General features: G+C 33.4%; 2 protein-coding genes and 1 non-coding gene across 3 annotated transcripts; 2 read left to right on the top strand and 1 right to left on the bottom strand.

Moving 5' to 3' along the window:
* The first annotated feature begins 2,947 nt into the window (after positions 1 to 2,947).
* On the top strand, positions 2,948 to 6,636 carry LOC102601187 (RPM1-interacting protein 4). The gene is made up of 3 exons (XM_006357594.2): positions 2,948 to 3,136; positions 4,886 to 5,068; positions 6,382 to 6,636. The coding sequence occupies exons 1-3, from the start codon at positions 3,131 to 3,133 to the stop codon at positions 6,424 to 6,426; spliced, it is 234 nt and encodes a 77-aa protein (XP_006357656.1). The 5' UTR covers positions 2,948 to 3,130; the 3' UTR covers positions 6,427 to 6,636.
* Positions 6,637 to 13,563: 6,927 nt separating this feature from the next.
* On the top strand, positions 13,564 to 13,620 carry MIR8030 (microRNA MIR8030). The gene has a single exon (NR_130388.1). It is a non-coding gene; the product is annotated as a microRNA MIR8030 (primary transcript).
* Positions 13,621 to 15,844: 2,224 nt separating this feature from the next.
* On the bottom strand, positions 15,845 to 27,642 carry LOC102601529 (GPCR-type G protein 1-like). The gene is made up of 13 exons (XM_006357595.2): positions 27,132 to 27,642; positions 24,948 to 25,048; positions 23,464 to 23,571; positions 22,526 to 22,646; positions 22,020 to 22,149; positions 21,206 to 21,284; positions 19,868 to 19,956; positions 18,870 to 18,962; positions 18,512 to 18,538; positions 18,300 to 18,386; positions 16,948 to 17,019; positions 16,477 to 16,607; positions 15,845 to 16,172 (listed from the first exon to the last, which is right to left on the bottom strand). The coding sequence occupies exons 1-13, from the start codon at positions 27,344 to 27,346 to the stop codon at positions 16,016 to 16,018; spliced, it is 1,410 nt and encodes a 469-aa protein (XP_006357657.1). The 5' UTR covers positions 27,347 to 27,642; the 3' UTR covers positions 15,845 to 16,015.
* Positions 27,643 to 27,807: the final 165 nt, after the last annotated feature.

The following is a 27,807-nucleotide window of genomic DNA, read 5'->3' on the forward strand; positions in this document are numbered from 1 at the left end:
TTGAAACAGGCTAAAAAGAAAAGTAAGACAAATAAATTAAAGTGGATATGATAGTTAGCTAAGATTTTGAATTTGAATATGTTGTGCACTTCTACTCATATAATTGAGCAAAGTTTATCAATTATCAAACCAATGTAAGGGTCATTATTTACTTGTTAACTTTGGGACGTACTAATACATACGTGTTCATAATTAACCACTGTGTGGTCAGAAAGTTGAATCTAACATCTTGCAAACTGAGTATTTTTTACTTTCGACTTGACACATTTTTTTAAGAAACAATAAATAAAATGACAATTTTATTACTATATCAATCTTTGAATACAATTTAATGTTTTGAAAAATGACTATAGTTGATAATAAGTGTAAATTAGAAACTAAGTGATAAATTATCTCTTAATTCTTCAAACTGAATAAGTAAAACATTGGCATGTATTTCTAGTATAGTGAGCAAGTAAAAGTGGACGGAGCAACAAATATATTTGCTTTTTTCAAGACATTTGTTAATGATTTACGAGGAGTCGGAATTTTCATTAAAGAGACTCAAATATGAACAAACATCTACTAACTACTATATATACATAAAAGATAATTTTAACCATATACAAATAATATAATTTTTCATCAATTAAAAAAAAATTCGAATGAACCCACTCAAATCTACCTAGCTCCGCCCCTCCAACAAGGCCTTAAAGAACTTATTTCAATGTTCAAATAAACAATATTGTAACGACCCTTTGTACACTATTTTGGAATTATCGATGAAAATAGCGGCTAGTGTATAGAAGCATAGGAATAAAAACCATAATTTTAGCCAGCTAAGTATGAGATGTCCATAGAAAAACACAAGCATCATCATATATATAGTGTATGACACAGAATTACAGATTTAAATAACAAATTTCTATGTCATTGTTTTTTGAAGTAATAAATCAAAGTGTTAAATTACTCCAAGAAAGTGGTAACAAAAAACAAGAGGATCCAGTTGTAAAGAGATCAATTAATTCCATAAAACTATTATGGCCTATGATCAACTTGTACTATATATATTTTGAGCCACACTATAATCACTAGCTTGGCCTCAACTATTGTTTTCCAGCTATGCAATCTTTCTGGGGGTTTCCAACACAAATTTTTAGTTTTGTACCATCGACTGAGTTTTAAAGTAACGGTAAAATTATTTTGTATATTCATGAGTGATGAATTCAAACTACAAAATTAACTAGTGATGTACTATGTGTTAAGAGTAACTACCTATATTATACTCTTTTGAAGTGGAATCCTTTCATGAACTCTGTATAAACACATATATTTCATATATTGGACTATCCTGCTTTTTTTCTGGAAATTTTAGAGAAATCCACAGTCACTAATCTTCAGACGCGCACAAAGTAAATTTGCTTCTATGCAATAGTTCATAAATCAGACGAATTACCTTTTTTTAAACCATGCTAATATATAATATCCTTCGCATGTCTCTAATTATTGTTAAAGAATGACAAAAGTCTCACATCGGTGGTTAATGAGATGTGTGGACTCCTTATAAGGGTTGGACAATCCTCCTCCCTTTGAGCTAACTTTTGGGATGTGAGTTAGGCCTAAGACCTAATTTAATATGGTATCAGAGTAGGGCCCGTCTCACCCGATGTTGAGGCCCCCAAAATCAAAATTGTCCACGCATCATATGCTAAGCATTGGGGGTGAGGTGGGGTGTTAAAGAATGACAAAAGTCTCACATCGGTGGTTAATGAGATGTGTGGACTCCTTATAAGGGTTGGACAATCCTCCTCCCTTTGAGCTAACTTTTGGGATGTGAGTTAGGCCTAAGACCTAATTTAACAATTACCTTATATGCGCAAGGAAGTTGATCGCAATCACACAATGTCTTTTTTTTTCTTTCTAATAATCATTTGATATTTGAAATTATTTATTGAGTCAACTAATCCAAATTCTATCGCATACAAGTAACATGTGATTTCTATTAACTTTTTTTTTTTTTTTTTTTTAAATTTATGTGACTCGAACTCGTTACCTAAAATCTTACGTGTTGTTACTTAGTTGGAGAAGACTCTAGCTATACTTTTTGCCACAATACCATTCATATTATTGGTTTTCATTATCTCATAATTTAATTTTGAAATGCATGTAATTAAGTGGAAAGAACTTAAATAAGTACGAGATTGTTGCAAAATAGTACTTTTTAAACAAGTATTACACATATATATAGTCTTAACACATATTATTTATGAATTATGTCAATTTAAGATAAGTGAAGTTTGCTTTATTGTTGGAGCACCTCCACTACTAATAGATTAATTAAGGTTTGAGTCACCAAACCAATAAATAAATACATAAAATATCATGTAATCTAATATGGAAAGAATGAACATACGCAAAACTTATTCTTATTTTTGTGGGTATATAAAAACACTATTCATCTTGTTATGAATGGTCGTTACAATATACTCCAACCGTTTAAAAAAGAATGACCTTTTTTTTTGTTAGTCTATTTAAAAAGAATGACTTCTTTTCTTTTTTGGTAACATTTAAATTTTAGCTTTCCACGTGGCATGTTTAAAGCCACAAGATTGAAGAGCAATTTAGTACATTTGACATAACTTTAATTTAGGACCACAAGATTCAAAAGTCTTTTTTATTTTTTAAAATTTCGTGTCAAATCAAATCAGGTCACTATTTATGAAACGGAGGGAGTAATAAAATTTAATCCACAACAGAATAAACATAAGTACAAGTTGTTAGAATGAGAAACGTTTGTGTCAAATTCTTTGATTTAAATTTGATTATGACAGAAAAAAATAAAATAAAATAGAAAAAAAAAACCTGAATGTGGGCCCACACTGAAAACAATGGGCCCACAGTGAAGCCAGCTGTACCTCTATCTATCTACCTTTCTCGTCTCTTTCCCTTTTCATATTCTTCTTCCTTCTATCATTTCCGTTTCTATTTGCAGAGACAGAAAGAAGAAAAAGGAGAGAATTTCTCTTTCCTTTTTTTATTTATACACCAAAAAAGAAAACCACAATAGAAAAAAATCAAGAATCCCCAAAAGGGTCATAAACTATTTTGTTTTTCGAAAGATTTTTCTCTCTGTTTCTGTCTAAAAGAATTCATGGCGGTAAGATTCTTATTTTGTTTCTCTCCTTTAAATCTTCTTCTTTGGTTGTTTTGTTTCAGAGAAAAATACCCTTTTTTGAAGACTCAATTTTGAGCTTTTTTTTTTTTTGTTCGTCTGCTTTGAGCCCTGCAAAAAGATTATTTTTTTTTGGTGGGGGTGGTGGGATGGGTCAGAAAAGGAAAAAGAAATAGAGTAGTTCTTGATTATTTTGATTTTTGGGTGATTTATGTTTTTTTTGGTATAATTTTCTTAAGGTTTCTATGTATTTTATGTCTGTTATTCATGTTGAGGAAAGAAAGTAGCCATTTCCAAGGTGATTTTTTTTTTGTGTGTGGGGTGTGGGGGTGTGGGGGTGAGGATGGAGGGGTGATAGGGTTATTCCTTGGAACCCCATGTTCTTTATATTTGAAAGATTAAATTTTTGTTTTTCTGAAAGTTAAATTCTTGAAACCAAAAATGGAGTAGAAATTCAAATGGTATTATCTTAGGGATTGGAGGTGTACCTTTTATGCCTTATTTGTTTTGGGGTTTTTAAAGGAGGAGACTAGTTAATTGTGTTTTAGAATTTTAGTATATAGACAGTTAAAGAAAACCCCTTTTGTTATTGTGTGTGTATTAAATTTTTGTTTTCTTAAAAGTTAATTCTTGAAACTAATAATAGAGTGGAAGCCAAATGGTACTATCTTAGGGATTAGAGGTGTTTTTTTCGTGTGTATATGTGTTTTGGGGGGGTCTTGAAACCTCTTGTCCTTTATATTTGGTTTTCTAAAAGTTAAATGCTTGAAACTGATAATAGACTAGAAACTCAAATGGTATGATCTTAGGGATTAGAGGTGTACATGTTCAGCATTAATGTTATCTTCCTATTTGGTTGTTATAGTTTCCTAGCAATCCTTCTTTGATAATATTCCTTTTGAGTCTAGGGTCTATTGGAAACAACCTCTCTACCCCACAAAGGTAGGGTTCGGTCTCTGTACATCTTATTCTCCACAGACCTCACTTGTGGTATTACATTGAGTTTCTAGTTTTTTTTTTGTTTAGAGTATAAAACAATATGCTACTACATTTTGCATTTATTCACATGCGAATGGTAACTTTCACCTGTTTGCTTCTATGAATTTATTTATATCGTTTTGATATAAGCCTATTCCTGCAGTAATTACTTTAGCAAGCTAAGGTGCCATCTGCTGTCAAAATTGATTTTGGTCCATTCTTAGTTCCCCTCACCTGAATACATTTGTCTATTTTGAATAGCAAACGAAAACCATGAGAAAATTATGCAACATACCCAATTCTTTTGTAATGGTAGACCAAGTTGTACCGAAACTCATGTTCTGGTTCAGATTCCTAGTTCTTTTTTTTAGGGGTGGGGGAAATTGGAAGATTTGTGTTAAACAGATCTTTATGTGCCTTTTGTATCCCCTTTCCAGTGGTCTTTCGTGCACTTGAGCACCTTATGTTCTTGCATCTTTTTACTACTCGACTTACTTTGTAAAACTGAAGCATTTGTTTAGGACAAGCCATATCTTAATTTTTCCCTTTTTAACAGTAAAATACCATTTCGTGATCCTAAATTAATGTGTTTATCCATTTTCCAATGTTTGATATGCATTTGTATCTTTCCTGCACAAGTAATTTGCCTCCTGTTACATTTGAATATCTTAAACAATCAGAATTTAGCCCACTGAGTTTATTTTTATGGGAGGGAGTTTTTTTTGCTATGATGTGATAGTTATTGTTAATCTACAGGAAAAAGGCCAGCCGCTTCCTAAGTTCGGCGAGTGGGATGTCAATGACCCATCGTCAGCTGAGGGATTCACAGTGATCTTTAATAAAGCTCGAAATGAGAAGAAGACAGGTGGCAAGGTAGACTCACCACCAAAGGGTGACTCTGCATACAAAAATAAATCAATGCTTGGAAAACCTCAATCAGTAAGTCGTGGCCCACATAATGGCTGTTAGTTCTGTTACTACTTACTTGTATCATGCAGATTGTCATTTCTGTCTTGGATTTGATAGTTTGAGGAAAAAGGTACATGAAGCTTGTAAATGTACTAATTACATTGGTCTAAAATGTTATTTGAACCGGTGTTCTAACCTCTTCTCCCATAAGTAACTTCTAAAATCAAGAACATCTGTAGTAAAACATCAAATATCATTTCCCAAAACAATAATAGATACTCCATCTGTTGTAATTTATGGGACAATGATCTGCTTTCCTTTTAGTGTGTCCAAATAGGGGTGGAGCCACCTTGTGGTCGGGGTTTGGAATCCCATGCAGCAGAAAATTATACTATTTACACCTGGTTAAAGTAATTTTATATGTATGTATAGTAGATGTCAAACCCCCTTCTACTAGTTCGTGTGTCTACTTCTTCAGATTTCTAACCCCCTTTATGAAAATTCTGGCTCCACCACTGTGTCCAAAAGGAATGACTCCTTTCTATATGTAGAAACTATTCAACTCTAAACCCCTTCTCTTAATGAGATGGTTTATAGCTACACAAGTATCTATTGCTTGTTTAGACCACAAGTTTCAAAAGTCAGTCTTTCTTAAATTTTGTGTCCTGTCAAACACTTCTATGTGGCTGAGGGAGTAACATTTTGTCACAATATTTCATGTACTGTTTACAAGGATATTTCATGTACTTCTGCATCCAAGGGTGTGGCTTGGTGGTCAATGAAGTAGGTTGAGAACCATAAGGTCTCAAGTTCAAATCCCAACCTGAGACAAAAAAATACTAGGTGATTTCTTCCCATATGTCCTAGCCTTGGTGGACAGAGTTACCTGGTACCCGTTGCTGGTGGGAGGTGGTAGATATCCCGCGGAATTAGTCGAGGTGTGGGAAAGCTAGCCCAGATCCTTGTTGGAAGTTACTACTAACCAACTGTAAACTATCTTCTGTCTCGTTGTACAACCTGAATCCTAATGTCATGCATATATCATCTCTAGTTCTCTATCTATGATCAATGCATATGTTCAGTTTTACAAGTAAATAACATATAAGTTGAGGACTTCTCGGTTATCAAAAAAAAAAAAAAGTTGAGGACTTCTTGAGGAATTCCTCGTTAGTGAGTAAACATGATCCTATTCCCATTGTACTTGTGGGTGAACCCAAAGAATCCCACATGATGCCCAAGAACAAAGAAAATATGTTGTTTCGTCGTCTCTTTTTCTGTACTATTATGTCTTTATTTATACATAAATTCCAGATTATGACTTTTCCGGTTGCACTGCCTTTCAGAAAAAATGGTTTTGCTGTATGCAGTCTACTGCTGCTGAATCATGAACTTCTCTTAGCTTCTACATGCTGCACTGGGAAATGATGTTAGTTTGGAACCAGACGCGACAAGTGTACTAGAACACTGGAGCTGTAGTCAAGATGTGACAAGTAATTTTGCTGTTGTATTTCGGAATATTTACTCATAAAATGCTGGCTTTTGCCACCAAAAGATATTTATGATATATATTTGTTTATTTTTTTTTCTTATCTTGACTACATCATTGTTTCTATTATTTTGTATCTTCCCCATTTTCTTGCCAAGGTTAGGGATGGATTTTGTTACTGTTGGTTCTTGATTGACAATACTTGAGCCGAGGATCCTCCGGAGACAACCTCTTTACCTCCATGAGGTAAAGGTATGGTCTGTGTACACCCTACCCTACCCTCCCCAGACCCCACTTATGAGATTTCACCGTGTATACTATTGCTTCTTGATTGACATTTCTTGAAATGGTTGCATAGAATGTTCAAAACTATAAAAACACACTTAAATAGAATAATGACTTGTAAAAAAAACAAAACCACTATTTTCCTTTTTAGGAAGGAATTATGAGTCGAGATAAAAGAAAGATCTCGTTGTTTCTTCAATAACTTTTGATCACTAGTATCAGATGGCCTCTTAATAGGATCCAGCTAATGATTAAGTTTCTGACCATAAAATATGACGTTGGTTATGGTTGATTTGAACTTTTAAATTTCTTGTATGTTTAAGTTGGTAGGCGTTTGAACATCAATTCACATCAGATACACCCGAACTGATTGTATATATTAGTAAGACACTTATCTCTACCTCGCTCATACTCCCCAATCGATGTTCGGATCAAAAAAATTGTCTGGCCAGACATGGACTGACCCCACCCAACCCAATTGAAAGGCTAAGGTTCAAATACTTGGATGAATCCCATGGAATTGAGTGGCCAAGATAACATATGTTAAGTTCAAATATAAATGTCTATTAGGTTATTGTTATTCAACCAATTTTTACAAGTTTTCTATAAGTGAATTTGGGTTACAATATGCCTATCCAAATTTGCTTAAACTTTATATGGATAAATTTGGGTTATGCCCAAACTAGCCTCAATGAACATATGCTAGCTCAACCAACTCACATGGGTTGGACAAATTGTATTTTTATCGACTAAATTTGACAACCATAAATTCAATCTCTAGCATGTGAAGAGCTCAAGTTTTTGGCACGTAAGTCTGATATCCTACGACAACAAGAAAGCATATGCCAAAAAAATGTCCATGGAATCATGCTCAAAAGATTTTAGAGACTTCACTCTTTTCCCCTTTTATGATATTATGCTACTATACCTACAAAAGAAATGATTGGACGTATATCACATAAATTAGAACGTCGAAAAGGCATATATTTGAAGTGTGAAAGAAGGTGCTAAGATTTCGCAACATTGTTCCTTTAGTCTCCTTACACAGAGAATATGCATTGAAATATACTCCAATTAAAGCATACTACCTTTTCCTCTTTGCTATAAAGGAGTTTCATATAATATATTCACCATTTTCCCACATATTTTGGGTATTTAGTAGTCATTTTACAAAAATTAGGCGATTTTTTCAGTTTTTTTAGTGTGTTGTCCATGAATATTTTGATGATATAACTTCTAGATGCTTTTTTTTTTGGCAAAATCTGTACAAAGCCCTCCATAGGGAGTTCTATAACACACGAAAAATAAAAAAATCGCTATTTTCCGTTTTGGGCCTCATTTGAACTGGAAAATACCGATATTTACCCCTCCGAACCAACACACACCATTAAATAGGTTGCCACAAAAAAATTCGATCAAAAAACCGCCAGACACACATATCATGCACCCAAAATTCATGAACTATGGCACATGAATAATGGAAAAATTCCTATTTTCCATTTCGAGCCTCGTTTAAACTTGAAAAAATACCGACGTTTGCTCCTCCTAATTAACACACGCTATTAAATAGGTCGTCATGGACGCCCACAAAAAATCGCTAGGCGCTCATATCCCTCGAAATCCATGGACTATAGCATAAGAAAAATGAAAAAATCGCTATTACCCGTTTCAGGCATCGTTTGAACTTGAAAATACCGAACGTTTGCCCCTTCGAACTAATGCACGCCATTAAATTTGTAGTCACAGACGCCCATATTTTTTTTTTTCTAAAAACACTTTATGAGGACCCCTGCAATGAATTGGGGGAATATTACGTATAGTCACATAATTTTTAAGGCATATTTTCGCATTTACGAGTCAACTTTTAAGAACTAGGTGACTTTCTTGATTTTTTGTGTGTATTAGACTAGAAAAGTCATTTTTTTCTTCTTTTTAAATTAAGATTTAGGTGACTTAGATACTTATGATTATGAAAGAAAAGAGGTGATGTTTGTATGACGAGGAAAGTCATTTATTTTTTTCTTGTTTAAATTATGATTTAGGTGACTTAAATGATAATGACATGTAATCTATCTATCTTGTTGAAATATTCCAGAGAAAAGAGAGATGACATGATACTCTCTAATCTCTATAGCTAGGAAAGTTATTTATCCTCTTTCTTTTAAAATTATGATTACGAAGAGACTTAAATGATAATGACAAATAATTTAGTTATATAATTGTAGAGATAACGGAAAGTGATATGAAACTCTTTATGACTAAGAAAACAATATATGACTTTAAAATACCAAATTAGTTTGATATGATAATAATATACTGATTTACTGTATTGCTAATATTAAATCGAATTTTAAACTACCGAATTAGTTTGATATGATAAGATTATAATAATTTTGGAAATCACAATTTTGTCTTCTTATGTGGATAGCTACTTAGCGGCTTGGTGGTGAAGGCTTCACCTGGTGTGTGGGAGGTCTTGGTTCAAAACTTCAACCCTCTGTGGCTTGAGGATTCCAAAATAATATTGTAAAATATTTAATATATTTTTCATAATTTATTTTGCATATAAAAAAATTGATTTAACTCTCGAAATTCTATCATTACCACATGAAAGGTATGTAAGTAACATAATAAATCACAATAATTAACAACTTAATTTTAAAAAAAATAAAAGCGTATTAAAAAATTAATTGACTTTTTAGATTTTATCTATGCCATATAAATCAAGATAAAAGAAAACATCTATCGGGTCCATCTTAACACGAACTTGGCTGAAACTTAAAGGAACTGACGGAAGGGCATCACCAGGAGTGAAGCCTGCGGCTTAATTTGACTCAACACGGAAAAACTTATTAGGTCCAGATATAATAGGAGCTCTTTCTTGATTTTCTTCCCTGTGAGTTATAGTCTCAATAAGAATGTCATAAAATGTAGTACTCCATAAACTTTGGCTCGTAATTAAGGCCTCATGATATCTCATCAGTACATAATGAGAAATTGACACAAATAGACAACTGTTACATACAATTTTCATACATAATAATGTATATAATACAACAAGTGACCATATCATTTTACTTTTTCAAAGTAAAAGTATGCTATATTTAATAATTACTTATTTTTTTAGATGAGATAATCATATTTTTATTATTTGCTTATATTTTCAACACCATCATGAGACTTTTAAGGATTTTATACAATTATTATGTTGATTTGTTCAACTATATGGAAAATGAAGAAACGTAGGGTAATTTTCCCTTGGCAAGAAAAGATTTATGCATAACATAGTTGTTCTTGCCAAAGGAGAATAACCTGCAATTCTTGCACTCCAATTAATTTTCAATACTTGAAATTTCCTCTCTAGATTCAAAAATAAGTCATTCTTCTCTAGATATCTATCGTAAAATAAGTGGAAAACTTTTATTCGACTTTTTATGTTGATATGTGGAGGTGAAGAAACGCATGGCAAGAAAAAATATTGTGCAAAAAAAACATAGTTTTTCTTGCTTTATAATCTTCAATTGATCTTAAAATTTCCTTGAGATACTTCATATTTGTTCACTACCATTTATATATATAGTGACTTATTCGAATAATTCATTTGGATATGCTGAAGAAAAGAAGGCCATGTATTGTGGCTACTCTTTGTTAAAAGGGCTTCACCTTCTCATGAGAGGCCAAATGGTTTCAATCACTTCATTCAAAAAGTTCTATGCAAATTAATTTTAGTCTAGTTAGCTGAAAATAAGAAACGAAAAAAACTACATATATAATTAAGATACAAGAATATTTTTAATGGTGTGAGATTTTATTTATTTTTTTCAAAAGAAAATCGTGTATCATAGTCCATGGTTCAGTAAGATGATTATGGAAATGACGGCTCAATAATAACGTCAGTAGACCTGGCTTAGTGCCTTTGCCCGTCTATAACCGATTGTCTATCTTTACCGGTAACTTTGAGACGCATACACACGAAAAGCCATAAATACTCAGATGATGTGGGTGTCATATAGTTAATCTCTAGATACACTCATAAGGTAATGGGTCATGTATTAATTGGTTTGTGATGGATGGAGCCGTCAAAATGGGCTTAGCCCATGGGGACGGCCCAACCCAATCTGTTATTGGGGTAGGGTTGGGATATGATTTTTCAAGCCCATTTAAAACTAGGGCTTATAAGCCTAACTCATATAAGTCCTTGGCCCTTGAGGCTTGATCGGGATTGGGTCGGGGTCGGCCCATGGGCCAAAACTATTTATTTAAGGGTAACTTATAGAAATCTTTCTAGTGTATGAGCTAATTACTTAAATGCATGTTATGTTGTAATATTACGAATATTTATCAGATTTTGGACACGTCCAGATACATGTATCTCGAGATACGTGGACTCAAAATTGGGTTAATTTGTTCTAGATACAGTCTATCTCTATGAATTCGTATGTATCTAGGACACAAAAAAAAATCCGTGCCATCGCCTCCCTTCCATCTCACTCGCCACTCTCTTATCTCACTCGCGTATCTGGGATGCATCACACCAGATACATATCTCTAGTATCCTAGATACATGCTAGTCACACTACATTTTTTTTCCTAGCTAGTGTTATTGAAACAACACCATTATTTGCCATTTTTGATTTGAAAGTCTTTTCATCTTCTTGATGTTATAGAATTTTATGTTTGAAAAGAAATTTTAAAAAAAGGACTAGCCCGCCACAGCCCGCGGCCCTTCTAGGATTGGGTTGTGTGTTAGGCATTTTCAGGCCCTTCCAAATGAAGGGCCGGCCTGCGAGGCTTGGGCCGGGTGGGGCTGGTCTGACCCTTTTTGACAACTCTAGTGATGGACAATAAATGTAATCTAATTAGTTTGAGAGGAGATTATTGAATATGCAAACAAAGTCGATAGTTGAAAAGAAATGTAAGTGAGGTATAAGAATAAAGTTAATTGTAAGCTACATGGAATGATGGAATTGAGGGGCGGGGATCGATACATGACATATGATAAGTTCAAATTTTTATAAGATTTTGTACAAGTTAATTACTTAATTTGGGTCACAATAATCAATATGCTACCCAAATTTGCTTAAACGTTATATGAACATATGCTAACTCAACTAACGCGTGTGGGTTGAATGAATTATATTTTTATTGGCTAAATTTGGCAAACCTAAATCCAATCGATCTAGATCTATAACGTTTGCTTAAACGTTAATATAATCTAGCCTCAATGAACATATGCTAACTCAACTAACGCGTGTGGGTTGAATGAATTATATTTTTATTGGCTAAATTTGGCAAACCTAAATCCAATCGATCTAGATCTAGCATATGGAGAGCTCGAGTTCTTGACATGTAAGTAGGATATCCTACGACAACAAGAAAGCATATGCCAAAATTACATGCCTATGGAATCATGTTCAAAAGCTTTTAGAGAACTCTTTTTCCCTTTTGTGATATTATGATGCTATACGTACAAAAGAAATGTATGTATGTCACATAAATTAGAACGTCGAGAAGGTATATGTCTTTTTAAGTGTCAAAGAAGGTGCTAAGATTTTGCAGCATTATTCCTTAGTCTCCTTACACAGAGCATATGCATTGAAATATACTCCAATTAAAGCATACTAGTTTTTCCTCTTTGCTATAAAAGAAGTTTCATATAATATAAAATATATGCATCAAATCAATTGGTGAAGAGAGACTTCAGGCTCTGTGTGGATGCATTACTGGGCTAATCTTCTTTGGCAAATAGCCACACTTCACTACTATTTAAATTTGGTGCAAGTTTGGTCATTAATAATGCCAAAGAAGATTTGTCCCGTAATTTAGCCATACAATATTATAATCACAGTCACTTCAATGTTTGCAACAAAGGTAAAAGAAAAACTTTTGTTTAATATTCTCGAAGGATGCCATTAGGGGTGTAACATGATTGGGTTGATTCGGATTTTTCAAATATCAAATCAAACCATTTGTGTAAAGTTTTAAAATTTATAAACCAAACTAAACTAATAAAATTCGGATTTTTTCGGGTTTTTCAACCTCGGGTTGGTTCGGGTTTTCAAATACCAAACCAAACTATTGTGCCGAATTTTTAAATTTATAAATCAAACCAAACTAATAAACCTCGGATTTTTTCAGATTTTTGGATTTTTTCGGTAAAGTTTGCATACAAACATATAATTAACTTGTGCTCCAAATATTTCTTTAGTCCACCCAAAATACAATTTTCTAAGGTGTTTCTTTAAAAAATAACACAAAATATGAGATGAGTACTGATGACACAAAAATATTCAATAAAAAATAATAATGAAATCATCATATAAAATAAATATTGCAAAGTTAATAATGAAAATAATCATAATTTAAAAGTACTAAAATCATGCTAAAATAAGTTTAATAAGTATTAGTTACATTACTAAATATTTAAGGAAAATTAAAATTAGATTATGTATTTTAATTATCTAAAACCAATGTAAAAACTAAAGAACAAATATTCAATATTATTGTCATTCTTAGTGTTGAATTGATTTTCCTTTTTGTCATTAGTATTAATTTGATTTTGATTTAAGTTTTATTATAATTATCACATCTATGAACTGTAATATTTATTGGATCATTCTGAATTCTAAGTTTTAAACTTGAAATAATATATTAAAAGATAAAAACTATGAAATAGTATAAGAAATATTTTAAAATTATATCAAAGTAAATATTTTTATGTATAAAATAAAAATTTAAAATTACATATATAATATTGGGTTGGTTTGGTCTCGGGTTGATTTTTTTTAATTAAAACCAAATCAACCCAAATATAGTTGGGTTTTTTTTTCCAATACCAAACCAAGTCAAATTAAACCACTAATTGGGTTTTTTTTCGGTTTGACTCGATTTGCAATTTGGTTCGATTTTCGGTTCGATTTTGTACACCCCTAAATGCCCTTATATATATAAGCAATTAAGCATGTGGCGCGATCCACATAAACGTAAGGGATGGTCAGTTAAATATATTTATCTCTTTATAATACAAATTGAATCTTGAGCATTCTTGGTAAAAATTCTTACTTCGTCCCGTTGATTTTGCTAAGCAACATTAGAAATGAGATAAACAGAAATAGGAGTAGTTTACTAAACCAAATTATAAGAGGATACTTAAGCAACTCAACAATGAATATAAAGGGAAGTATATCACTCATGTAAATTAAAGTGAAATACTCATTCTTTTATCCCAAAACAAGGTTCTTGGCAATGTGATTCATCCAATGCAACACAATTATAGATCTTTCAAGATTATCAAAAATATAAAATAAAATAAAATTGGTACTAAAAGGAGATATCTTATATATACTTGTAATTATGCATATATCATTATAGATAGAAAGCTAGCAGAGTCGCTAGCAATGTTCAGGTTGGTGCCACCACTCAACTTTCTTTTATAACATCAAAGTCACTTAACTAATAGTGACTTCTGAATTACAAAAGGGCTTTATAAGCCAAACAAAAAGAGTTCCAACTTTATCTGCTCCCATTCATCTCACCATTACCTTTCAAATAATCGACAAAATTTCGAATGTAGGAGTCTGTTAACCATGGTAACATTACAACTTGAACATTACCGTCTCTTCTTATGTTCATTTTTTGTTTGTTTGTTTGAATGGAACTCTTTGCCTCTAATATATAATGAAAAAGATTTGGTACATGCACTCTTTAAATGATGATTTTAATTAGGTGACTTAAATGATAATGACAAATAATCTATCTATGTATCTATCTAATTTTGGACATAAGAGAGGTGATGTTACACTATCTATTATGACTAGGAAAGTAATTTATCTTTTTTTTAAAAAAAATTAATATTTAGGTGACTTAAATGATAATGACATGTAATCTATCTATCTAGCTATCTTTATAATTACGAAAGAAATAGAGATATGACTAGGAAAGTCGTTTCTTTCTTTTTTTCTAAATTATTATTTAGGTGACTTAAATGTAATGACAGGTAATTTATTTATCAATCTGAATAATTCGAGAGAAAAGAAAGGTCATGTGATACTCTTTATGACTAGGAAAGTCATTTATCTTTTTTCTTTCAAACTTGTATCTATTTGGTGACTTAAATAATAGTGACAGGTAAATTATTTATATAATTTTTAAAATAAAAAAAAGTAAAGTAGCACTCTCTACAACTAAGAAAATAATTTATCTTTTTCTTTCAGTAATTCCCCCCAAGCTAGTTGTGGCTAAATTCATCAACAAGTTCCTGTCGAATTTATGTTGATCAATGATTTCCTACAGCATTTCCCACTTACAATCGTTGAAAAAAGAATTAAAAAATTTAGTATTATTTTGGTATTATGTTATTTGGTGTGGTACATCATATATATTTTTTATAAAAAAAAAATGGTATTTGATACTGTACTCAGTTTTTATAAAAAAATAAAAATACTGAATATTAAATATAATATTGCAGTATATAGTTACATATATTGTTTTAATACTAACAAACATACAAACTAATATTAATACAATACTAAATGCTTAGACATTCAGAAGTTCGGCACTACTCTCTTGATTGAAGTATTTTTTTATTTGCTCGATTAATAAGAAAGTCGCTTGTACTTTCTTTTGAATATATGCAATTTTACATATGTAAAATGTTTGTATAATATAATTGAGACGCTTATCATTAATGGTTAAACACCCTAAAAAACTGAGTTTAACAGAACCAATCCGTAAATTTGCTGGGACATTATTTATCAATCTGGTCCCTAAACATCCATCAGTCAGCTTGACTAGTTGAGGCAGTTCATGAAAAAGCCCACCAATGAGGATTGTGATGCAATGGTAAGATTACTCCACTCCTAACCAAACGTCTCTGATTCAAGCCTCGAGTAGGGAGAAAATTCTATTGGAAGCACTGTAGCGCAATCTGAATTTAAATTTAGTTGGGGCTCCGAACACCGGAGGAAAAACCCAAAAAAATAAAATGAACATACCAAAATAGAAAAAAATAAACAAGACCTGCTAGCATTTTGTGATAAAATTAATTAAGCATCATATTTACGAAGATAGATAACTATTAGATGAAAACCAGATGGCTTTGATCATACAAAATTGCTACTATATCAATGATACATCATTACAAAGAATAGAGTGTAACTGATTCTGGCCTAAACATAAAATATAGCATCTTCACTCAGGAATATGGTTTAATCAATTGGGTGCTTATTATCGGCCTTTCGAGCTGTATAGTGTGCAGAGAGCAAAAGCAGAGATAAGAAAGCACTGGCTACGAATATTGCATCAAACCACCTGTGATAGAAATCGAATTGTATGTCTCCACCTAATACATCCGTGATGATTATCCTGCCAACATTAATCGGGTTAGAGTATAGTGTAGACACCGAGTGTAGAATGTTTTTCTCGATATCAGATCATGTATCAAAATCAACTAAGTTACTAGCTAGCTTAATAGCATTTTCCTATGTTCGCAAAATGGTGAGTTCCAAAGTTATAGCCATTATTACATACACCAAATATTCAAGTTTCTTTCTTGCCAACAACTCGTTAAGTGGAATAGGTCGTGAATAGTTTAAAGTGCAGAACATTACAAAGCAAGTGATCTAGTAACAAATATTGAGAATAGAGAGCTCATTAGTTGTAACCATACCGATATTCAGTTGCCAGACTCTTTCTGATCAAAAGAATGGAGGAAAGGAAGTACATTCCCATGATTTCAGAGAGAAAAAGCACGACATTACTTGATGATCCGCTTCCAACTCTGGAAACTGCGAAAAAGAACTGGACACAACCAAAATGCTTCAAGTTAGCTGCAGGATAATTGAGTAAATAAAAAGTTGGTTGTTCATTTTTCAAACAGTTAAAGGATGTCAAGTAGTTTCCTTGCTTCTATCTGTGAGGGTACATGTGCAACAAATTGGCGAGTTTAATCATCAAACTTTATCACCTACTTTGATTTCACATCTGTGTTAAACCTTAAAGAATTGAAATTAAAATTGTTACCTCAAAGCAACTGATATAGTAACACAGTCAACAAGTTGAACAGATGTTACCTAATACATAAACCATAAATTGTGGCATACATCAAACTTGAAGATGGGACCATGAAGCATAAATTTACCTTCATCAAGTTAGTCAAGAAGCCCCTCACAGACACCACAATCAACACCCCAATGAACATGAGAGAAATGTACTGCACAACAGAAAAATGATCAGATATCTCATGTCCAGAAAATGAGAGATGAAATACTAGCAGAAACCATAAACCAATACGATATAGCCTCAGTACGAGCTCCTAAAGCTTACAATGTCACTCATAGATCAGTCACCCCTTATCCAACTTAACATTGTTTTCTGTTATGTGAAATAATTAATTTCACTCAGGTGGTAAATATTACCTCGACTTGATGTTAATAACAGTATAATGTTAAAGATTATCCTCTTGTCGATGAGATTTATTTTAGATGCCATACTTTGTTTTAATTCTTATAAACTTTTAATGAGCTTACTTATCCATTATCACACCAAAAAAAGGGGGAAATTGCTATTGTGTTGAATTAGCTTCTCAGCTTTCACTTTTTCAAACACAATAATGTAGATCTAGTTTCCCTTCAGTGATTTTTCTACATATAAATACAAACCACCTTCTTCAAGCACTTCCATTTTCTACCCAATTACTTCATGCAAGTGTTCTAGAAGCTAGCTTCTCAATCGAAACTCATTGCTAAACGTTCATCACCAAAATGTATTACCGGAAGCAATAGCTTCATTCAAATGATAGGCTAACCATTTAAGAAGCACCAATTACTTCCAATTTCATGCAAGTGTTCTAGAAGCTAGCTTCTCAATCGAAACTCATTTCTGAACGTTCATCACCAAAATGTATTACCGGAAGCAATAGCTTCATTCAAATGATAGGCTAACCATTTAAGAAGCACCAATTACTTCCAATTTCATGCAAGTGTTCTAGAAGCTAGCTTCTCAATCGAAACTCATTTCTGAACGTTCATCACCAAAATGTATTACCGGAAGCAATAGCTTCATTCAAATGATAGGCTAACCATTTAAGAAGCACCATAACCATTGTATAGATATGGCACCTGGGCCTAACTCAACCCCAAAAGCTAGCTCATGAGGGGAGGTTTGTCCAAGTCCATATAAGGAGACCAATTTCCCATCCCACTATTGATGTGGTACTTCTTAACACTCCCCCGCACACCCAGACCTCAACTGGAGCGTGAACATTTCTAAATGGGGGTCCAACATCCGTGAACAGCAACTTGGGATGGGCCGGCTCTGATACCATGTAAAGATATGACACCTGGGTCTAACTCAACCCCAAAAGCTAACTCATGACGGGAGGTTTGTCCAAGTCCATATAAGGAGACCAATTTCCCATCCCTCTACCAATGTGGACTTCTTAACAACCATGAATACCATGAGTAGACGAAATAATGCAGAGAGTAGAGGAACCTGTGATAATAAGTTGACATCAATTCCTATGTCAAAGAACTGTAAAAATATGCTGATTGTCCTTGTTACAGGATCTACAGAACCAGCCTGTCAAAAACAGTATGCTTGTGTCAAACTTTATCCAATATACGCTTGGTATGCAGGATTCAGCTATAAATTATGTAAAGAAAAGTGAACCATTAAGCATATGGAATTCTAATATAGAAGCGTACCTCCTTGAAAACAACGCTCTGAAGAGACTGCAAATATTAAATGGTCAATTAGCTGTCTGGCTCAAATACTATTATATTAAAAGGCAGAACTTGGAAGGGGTGAAAGCAACAAAAAAGAAGACCTATGTACAGTGCAGTAAAATCCTCAACATGAACAAACTTTGTAGTGTCCATGTCAAAGTATTAATTATGATATAGAAATGAAAGACCATAAAAGTTTCTGCACTAGTGTCTATCAATATTAAACATCAATCAATTTTCCTGCTAACACTGATGTTGGCATGTCATATGAAGAGGAAAATAGTAGACACCATGTGAGAGATGCTCAAATTTAACAAATTTAACGTCTTTTTCATACCTTTATCATCTTATACACACAATAGACAGAACACACATAGCCCAAAAGATTCTGCAAATGACCCTTCCATGTTCGAGAATAAGCAGCAGCTTCCTGGTGTGATGGACAGATTGAGTCAGCTAAACACAAAGAAAGTAGTTTCAAACCAATTGAACTGAATAAATTCAAAGAAGTAATTACACTACAAGCTGAACTAGATGATGGACCACAACATTATATGAGCTTGCAGACAACAACAACATACCCAGTGAAATCCCACAAATGGGGTCCGGGGAGGGCAGAGTGTACGCAAACCTTACCACTACCTAGTGAAGGTAGAGAGGTTGTTTCCGAAAGACCCTCGGCTCAAGAGTAGCAAATCCAAGTACAATGAAAACAATGGAAAAACTATAAAATAAAGGAATATTTTTCTGCTATCTTAAGGTAAAAACAATGAAAAAACTATAAAATGGCAACATAAAGACTTGAATTCAGGGAAGCTGAACACACACACATATATATAGAGGGACTACCTTGTTGAGTAGGAGACTAGAAAATACAGCAGACAGCCCCTCTCCCCCAAACCCTTCAACTAGGAAATCTCACAAACAACAGACAAAGAAAACAAATTGCCCAGACCTATTTCATTAAAAGGAATGTTTCTATACTCTTTCCAACAATTCAAACTAATGTAAGTCTTTATTGGTATGGATCAAAAAAAGTAAACTTGTTTGTTGGTCAATTCAAGTTAATATAACTTGATACTACTACTTTTCTTTCCTTTTGAGAAGGTAACTTGATTCTACTTCTCATTGTTTCAAATATTGATGTTATATATACAGCATAACTACTAAAAATTTTCACACTCTAAACTGTAGTTTAAACCTCCTACTAAATCAGAATGATAATTTTGTTCAGACTTCACTCTCTTAAAAAATCACATTGGTCATACTAGGTCATTTTTTAGCGAGATGGACGGGTAAAAAATAGCGCAACATAAAACAAAGTTCAATATGAACCTTAGCTTGGCGAAGCTCATAAATTTCCAAGAACAACTGCTTTGATAGCTCCTCTAAGGCCTGAACCTCGTTTTCCATGTTTCTAATATCTTCATGCATGAAGTGAATTCAACACCAAAGAGAAGTGTGTCAGAGAATTGTTAGAAGTAATGCAAATATCATGTACAGAAATTAACTACAATCAGCACATGTAGGAGAAATAAAAGTGTTAAATTAGGTCTTGGGCCTAACTCACACTCCAAAAGCTAGCTCAAAGGGAGGAAGACTGCCTAAGCCTTATAAGGAGTCCACCCATCTCATTAACCACCGATGTGGGACTTTTGTCATTCTTTAACAAAAAGAAAAAAAAATCTTGTACACAGGCTTATATGCACTTGAATCAATAAATTTTCCACGAGAGACGTTCTACCATGCACTAACCTTGTTCCTTTTGGTCATCCTGAACAGATCGTACAACTGTTCCCACAATGCGCTTAAAGAAGGAACTGGATTTTGTTTTCTGCAGCAGAACCATATTAAAGAACACACTTAAAAATAAAATATATAAAGAAACTGCAAATGTTCAGAACCAGAAAAGGACACCTTGCCTTTTCATTCTTTTATTATCTCTTGACAATAGCAGCTGACGCGAAAATTGAGCTATTGACTCGCGCAAACATTAGCTAAACCTTTCTTTAAATACAGGAAGTCGCAATACAACTCCAGCAAGAAATTAAGTTATGGTTTCTAAAGCAAAGTTAAAGGATTTTTCATCAACATCTTTACAAAATTTTGCTATTGATCTAGAAAAGGGCATCAGAGGGATACTCAAGAAAGTGCTTCATGCATGAAATACTTACAAACTCTTACAACACCCACAACTGTAGCTAATTGACCACTATTTCGGAGTGTGATTGCAATGTTATTAATGGCTATTCCCAAGGTCAAATAGGTTGAACCACTTGAATGAATATACAGTAGTACTATACCCAACTCTGGATATTTTCAGGAACCGCATAACTTCAAATGAGGATAGGATAAGGGAAATATAAAGGCATAATAAAGGGTCTTAATAATGTACCCCAATAGCCCATTTAGAACTGATCTATCATCAATGACTTTGCACTGGTATGAAAAAGAAGAAAAGTACAGGCCACCTACAAACAATAATCTGTGTTTCTTTCCATGCTTTTTGGGGTGTGTGTACACATAATGAAAGCATACAAAAGCAAAAAACTTAAGTTGACCAATTAACCTCTTCCGAATCTTGGATCCTCTCGAAAAAAAAATCTTGTACACAGGCTTATATGCACTTGAATCAATAAATTTTCCACGAGAGACGTTCTACCATGCACTAACCTTGTTCCTTTTGGTCATCCTGAACAGATCGTACAACTGTTCCCACAATGCGCTTAAAGAAGGAACTGGATTTTGTTTTCTGCAGCAGAACCATATTAAAGAACACACTTAAAAATAAAATATATAAAGAAACTGCAAATGTTCAGAACCAGAAAAGGACACCTTGCCTTTTCATTCTTTTATTATCTCTTGACAATAGCAGCTGACGCGAAAATTGAGCTATTGACTCGCGCAAACATTAGCTAAACCTTTCTTTAAATACAGGAAGTCGCAATACAACTCCAGCAAGAAATTAAGTTATGGTTTCTAAAGCAAAGTTAAAGGATTTTTCATCAACATCTTTACAAAATTTTGCTATTGATCTAGAAAAGGGCATCAGAGGGATACTCAAGAAAGTGCTTCATGCATGAAATACTTACAAACTCTTACAACACCCACAACTGTAGCTAATTGACCACTATTTCGGAGTGTGATTGCAATGTTATTAATGGCTATTCCCAAGGTCAAATAGGTTGAACCACTTGAATGAATATACAGTAGTACTATACCCAACTCTGGATATTTTCAGGAACCGCATAACTTCAAATGAGGATAGGATAAGGGAAATATAAAGGCATAATAAAGGGTCTTAATAATGTACCCCAATAGCCCATTTAGAACTGATCTATCATCAATGACTTTGCACTGGTATGAAAAAGAAGAAAAGTACAGGCCACCTACAAACAATAATCTGTGTTTCTTTCCATGCTTTTTGGGGTGTGTGTACACATAATGAAAGCATACAAAAGCAAAAAACTTAAGTTGACCAATTAACCTCTTCCGAATCTTGGATCCTCTCCATTTCTCTCTGACAAAGAATAATTCTCTTTTTCTTTGTAATACAAGTTTCAATTGACTGCATCAGCTGCCTCTCCAGTCCTTTGATCTCTGATTCCTCTATTTCTCTTCAATACAGAAAGAGTCAGGATACCAAAAAACCAAACATGATTACTTATAAATATAATATCGTTCCTTTTGCTATATGCTTCAGTTCAACATATATTTGACTAAATACTAGGGGCATTAACTTCAAATTGGGTAAAAACTACTCTAAGTAAGGGTATAGTAGGTTGTAGACAAAAGCAAAAGGTTATTAACCAAAGCTATCTTTATTAAAAATAACAGCAACTCCATTGAACTAAGGAGGTTTAAGAAAGGAATGTACTGTAGAATTCACAATCAGATCTAGTTTCGTGCCATCTCCAAGAAGATAAACTAGAAACCAACTGAGTTAACACTCACATGCACCAACTTAAAGTGGATCTTATGCACACATCTTACCTGATGAATAGAGATAGATAACTGTATGGCAAATTGACTGCTCCAAAACCAGAAAGAATAGCCATGACAGTCACGCCAATCACACCAATCCTGCTAACCAGCTGAGTTATGGTGAAAAATCCTGAAAAAAGAATGTAGAAACATCATTACATGGCAGGAGACTGGGGATACAAAGATGACAAGAATCTCTGAGGAAAAATTACAAAAATACTTGGGCTAAATTATTTACTCATCCACTTTAAGTAACTTAAGTGGACCTCCCACGTAGTCTAATGTGTCATTATAGGCCCTCACTGTTAAACTCTGACATCCCCTGGCATGCCTAGGAGTAGACATTCATAGCATGGACAACATAACACGGGAGCACAAATTGCATAAACCAAGAATAGGGTTCGATCTCGCTCTAATATTATATTTTAAAATGCAAATTGGACCCAACTCAAACCCGGAATGAGGTGGAAATTGTCCAAAAACATAGAAGGAGGCTACCACTCATACCTTGAACTAGTATGGGACTCTAATAATACCCTTAAACAATTATTCATTTTTATACTATATCATTTTTAATTATCTTAATTAAATTTTACAAATCATTACTGCTTCATCCATCAGGTAGAGATGCTTTAAGTTAGCAGGCAAACACTATGCCGGCTAAGATAGAGCTGAAAAGATCCTGAGTTTAGTCCTGTTCCGTAACAAAGATGTTCAAAAGAGAAAACTTGAATAAAAAGATGGTCGGGGAGAGTAGCTTTCTTTCTTCACACAAATATTTGAAATTACAGTAAGAATATTAAGGAAAACTTCTGGTCCCTTGTAGTCATGTCATTACGATGTCTTATTCATAAAGGCATGGCCTAAAGAACATTATTTCAATATTCAAAATATCAACAAGAAGGGTGGAAAACAAGATCAACGTGCAACAAAAGAAATACACAAACCTCTGTCAGGTGAAGGCATGGGAAAGTGAATGCCCAAGCACCAAAAACCGTAGAGAAAAGCCAACAAGAATAAGATAGCACCCACTGCAGCCCGTTCCTTCCTCATGCCTGAAATACAAAATCAAAATTCAGAACATCTTTTGAAGAGAGGTGATTAAGATGGTACAATCTAAGATTCATTGAAGTGTGAGCAAATCTTTTTAATGGTTAAAAAGTATGCAACTTGTGTGCATGAGAGAGAGAATGCTGGAACAGCAGTGGAGTACTATCATCAAACTGCTCTATGGTTACATTCAAGACTTTGTCCTAATTATTCATGGTCACTATAATATTATTTTTTGGGCCCTTACTGGAGATTTAGGAGTAGTCAGTTGATTTACAATGAAGTTGCATAAAAGGACAATGATGTGCCATCAGTACAACAATATACAACAACAGCGCCTCAGTGCCAAACAAATTGGGTTCAGTTAAAGTACAACAATATACACTGTTCAAAATATGGACCTTGGGCTTAAATCCAACCCTAAAAGCTAGCTTTGAGGTGATGATTACTCAAGATCATAGCAGTAAACAACAACTCATTCTCTCAATCTATGTAGGACACTCACTTAAATCCCCCTCCCTCCCGCACACTCAAGGTTGGACAAGTGCGGATAATACAATATGGTGGCCCAACATTGGATAACCAAAAATTGGTATGTGGCATATTAAGAAAATGGACCTTGGGCCTAACTCAACGGTAGAAGCTAACTCATAAGGTGAGAATTACCCTACACCATATAGTTAATTCTATTGAAGTGCATAAAATGCTTAAAATTCTAAGCTAGCCTTAGTAACCCATAACCAGATCAAGTCTTCACCCATTCCAAAATAAGCAGCTTTCTGAATTCATAGCTTATCAATTAATCCACATGGTAAAATTCTTTTCCTTCTACTTCAAAAGCATGATACAAATTAGTACTTCCAACAAAGTGCATCTAAGGTGATGAAGCAAGCATACAGAAGGACACTATCTACTTAAACTTTAGAAGTAACCACCATGAAACTTCCATGTGCATGAGAAAGTATAGCCAAGGTTGCAGGTAAGAGTTACGCTTAGACGGGGAAATTGTGCAAATAAAACCCATGTAATGATTCTTGTAAATACTATCCTGATATTTCCACAAAGCACATCTATCTAAATTGTATATTAGATCAGCATGGGAGCAACTATGTATTATCCTCGTAATAGGCTTAACCCTTCTTCATTCCAAAGGGAAAGAAAAGATAATATTTTTGTGCCTAGAAGCATCTTGGGACTAAAATGACAGCACAGAAAGCAGCTTCGTCCGATTCTCATCAACAGCAGTTATGAAAAAATAAAAATAAAAGTATAGATAGAAAAAAAAAAACAGAAAAAGATAGGATAAACCAGATTCAATAAAGGTGCATAAAGGTGAAAACTGAAGTTTTAATTGAGCATGATCATAATTAAAGCAACTTACCGCTGTTGCAAAGCATCAGGTAGCAATGATAGTAGGGCAACATGAAGACTAGTAACAGAATCAAACAAAATAAATCCACCTTCCAATTCATCCATCTTGCCCTACAGTTAACACAGAATGGTTAATCAATTAAACAACTTATAAAAACCAAAAAGATAGCGCAAAGCTAGTAAAACTGACTGAAGCTAGTGTTCCCTCCAAAAAGACCTACTGACCTATTCATATAAAACTTCTCTCTCTCTCTCACAATTCAAACTAATATAAGAAATACTACTTCATATAAATAGTAAAATGGTATGAAGTGTTTTCAACTAATTATTCCATTTTTCTTCACAAAACCATTACTTCAAACATTCTATGACCAAAGTGAATACAGTAATGTGGTTAAACATTTTATTCTTAAAATACAAGTAGGTCACAACAGGTGATCTTTTAATGGAATGAAGGGCGTATGATGTAATCTACTAGATTCATACATGGAACTATTATTTTATAGGTCATACATGGAACTAGTATTGAGGACATAGTGTTTGCACAAAAATGTTATGTGTCACAAAAAAATGCCAATGTGATGATGCAATCTTTTGGTTTGTTTGACTTTAGGATCAGCAGGATGAAGCAGCAGTTAACAATTATAGACATTCATACAGGAAGCTAAACTATGAATGTAATCCTAACTCACCTGACACCAAAAGAGGACTTCGAAGAACAAAAATATATGAAGTTTTTTTATATTAAATCTGGCAAGCTTTAGAAAAAGATTTGCTACTCTTACATGTAAAACAATAAAGATCTTGAGTTGAAAAGAAACAAAACGAGAGAGTGAAAGACATGATTTTCAGAAATAACAGTTTGCTATAGGACTTTTTCGAGTTGAATGTTCTATCATATAGCTTAAGAATATATTTCGAAATTTTATCTCCCACCTTCCAACACAACTGACCATCAACATTCATACTTTCATAGCTCACTCTAAATATAATAAGAGCCATAACGCCCTTTATCATCAATAAGTTAGGAGGGAGGGAAAAAAAGAATCAAACAAATAAAAAATAAGGAATAATTGAGGAAATGAAACTTGAGAAAAAACTGAACCAAATGGCAAAGGATCACAATATTCAGTTTCCAGTAGAGTAATAATCAATAGAGAGATTATGTTACATTTTCCTGGCTGCAACTTGCTAACCAGAAATTGAAACTTTCCTATATCTAAAACTGCAGATGGCATCCTTATAGATGTTTAAAAGTACCTCAGAAAGGTAGGAATAACATAAATAACCATATTCTGTGTCTATTGATGAGTAGAAATGTATCAAATGAGTAGAGAAAGAGTACAATAGTTCAGATATGTAAGAAAAAGGACATATTCAAACTTCTATGAACAATCATGATGTTAACTTATATTTCATATGATGAAACATTGAGAAAGGATGATACAACATTAATTTAGTGACATCAAATGGTTATGGTGACCAAACTGGAGTCAAAAATGCTAGTTGTTCATATGGTTCGACTGTGTTGAGTATTAACAAATAAGTTCCATCCACTATTCGCATATGGTAATATATTGATGAAAACAGCAATTGATTTAAATCCATCATTCCTATATGGTGGAGACGCATGGCTATGCTCTAACTGTGAGATTAAAAGAAATGATAATTTTAATACCCGTAATTTGCCTAAAATTACAAATTATTTACCAGTACTTAAAGGAAGCTAGTCCCAATTGAAAAGAACAAATATAGTGGATTCATATAACCAACCCAACTAGTTTGGGATTGATGCCTAGCTCATTGATTGATCTATCGGGATGTAATTCCTCCATCCCAAGATCATCAGTTCATCTATTCCTACATCATAGATCCAATGAAGAATTTCCCTCTATCCCCTGCAAAGACAATCTCAAACTAGAAACAACATAATCCCCATTTAAGCTGAACCCATTCTCTCCGGTATGAACCCATAATCACGCACTGTCAGCTCACCCACTCCCAATCAACCAAACACAACAACACAAAGATCCTAATTTCTCATCCCACAAAATGCTCTATTACTACCATCAACTAACAAAAAATCATCCAAAACCCAGTTCTCAACTAAACAAATAAACTCAATACAAAGCATAAAATCCAACAATACTGCAAAAAAATAAGCAAAAAGATTTCGCAAATAAGCAAAACATACTCTTTCGAAAGAATTGGAATGATCTCGAAAAGAACAAGCTCAAATAGATTGCACGATAAAGCGAAAACAACACTGAATATGATCTGAACCAGTACTCTCTTCTCTTCATACTCTTTGTACAATCTGCGATTCAAAAACCATAGCCCTGTCCAACCCAGTAAGCATAATGATCCCACTACAATTACTCCCTCGTATGTCGCTCTTCCCCAGCCCATTTGAACAATATTGCTCTGATTTGCTTTACTGGGTTTACATACAAATCTGTGTACTCTTTGTTTTCTTCAGTACAACGCCATTAAACTCCACATTTCAGTATCAATTATATCTCAAATCTCAATAATCAAACAATGATTGAAGATCCACCATGAATTTCACCCACTTTTTTCACAATAATAGTTTTCTCAAAAACATCAATCACCTAAAAGTATTGAGATTTGATTTTTGTTAAGTTTTTTTGTGTGATACTGGTTTTGGAAAAGGGAAAAGAAAGATTTTCTGGAGAATTTTTTTTTGCTTTTGGAATTAGTTTTTGATTAAATTTATTTTAACATTTGTGTTGGTTTAGCAAAACCTTCATTTGGGTTTTTTTTTTTTTAATTGTTAATTTGGGTTATGTTTTTTATTTTCTAAAGAAACTTCAATTTGAAAATCCACAACACTTGTAGGTAGATTTTCA

This window comes from Solanum tuberosum, unplaced genomic scaffold, assembly GCF_000226075.1.
Source record: "Solanum tuberosum cultivar DM 1-3 516 R44 unplaced genomic scaffold, SolTub_3.0 scf00251, whole genome shotgun sequence".
NCBI lineage: Eukaryota > Viridiplantae > Streptophyta > Magnoliopsida > Solanales > Solanaceae > Solanum > Solanum tuberosum.

Excerpts from the sequence above, each read along its gene's own strand:
- LOC102601187 (XM_006357594.2), top strand. Across the intron at positions 5,069-6,381 it reads TGCTTGGAAAACCTCAATCA|AAAAAATGGTTTTGCTGTAT; the intron begins GTAAGTCGTGGC and ends ACTGCCTTTCAG.
- LOC102601529 (XM_006357595.2), bottom strand. The coding sequence starts at position 27,346 with ATGGGCTGGGGAAGAGCGACATACGAGGGAGTAATTGTAGTGGGATCA. Across the intron at positions 22,150-22,525 it reads TATCTATCTCTATTCATCAG|AGAAATAGAGGAATCAGAGA; the intron begins GTAAGATGTGTG and ends TCTGTATTGAAG. Across the intron at positions 16,173-16,476 it reads AGTCTGGCAACTGAATATCG|GATAATCATCACGGATGTAT; the intron begins GTATGGTTACAA and ends TAATGTTGGCAG.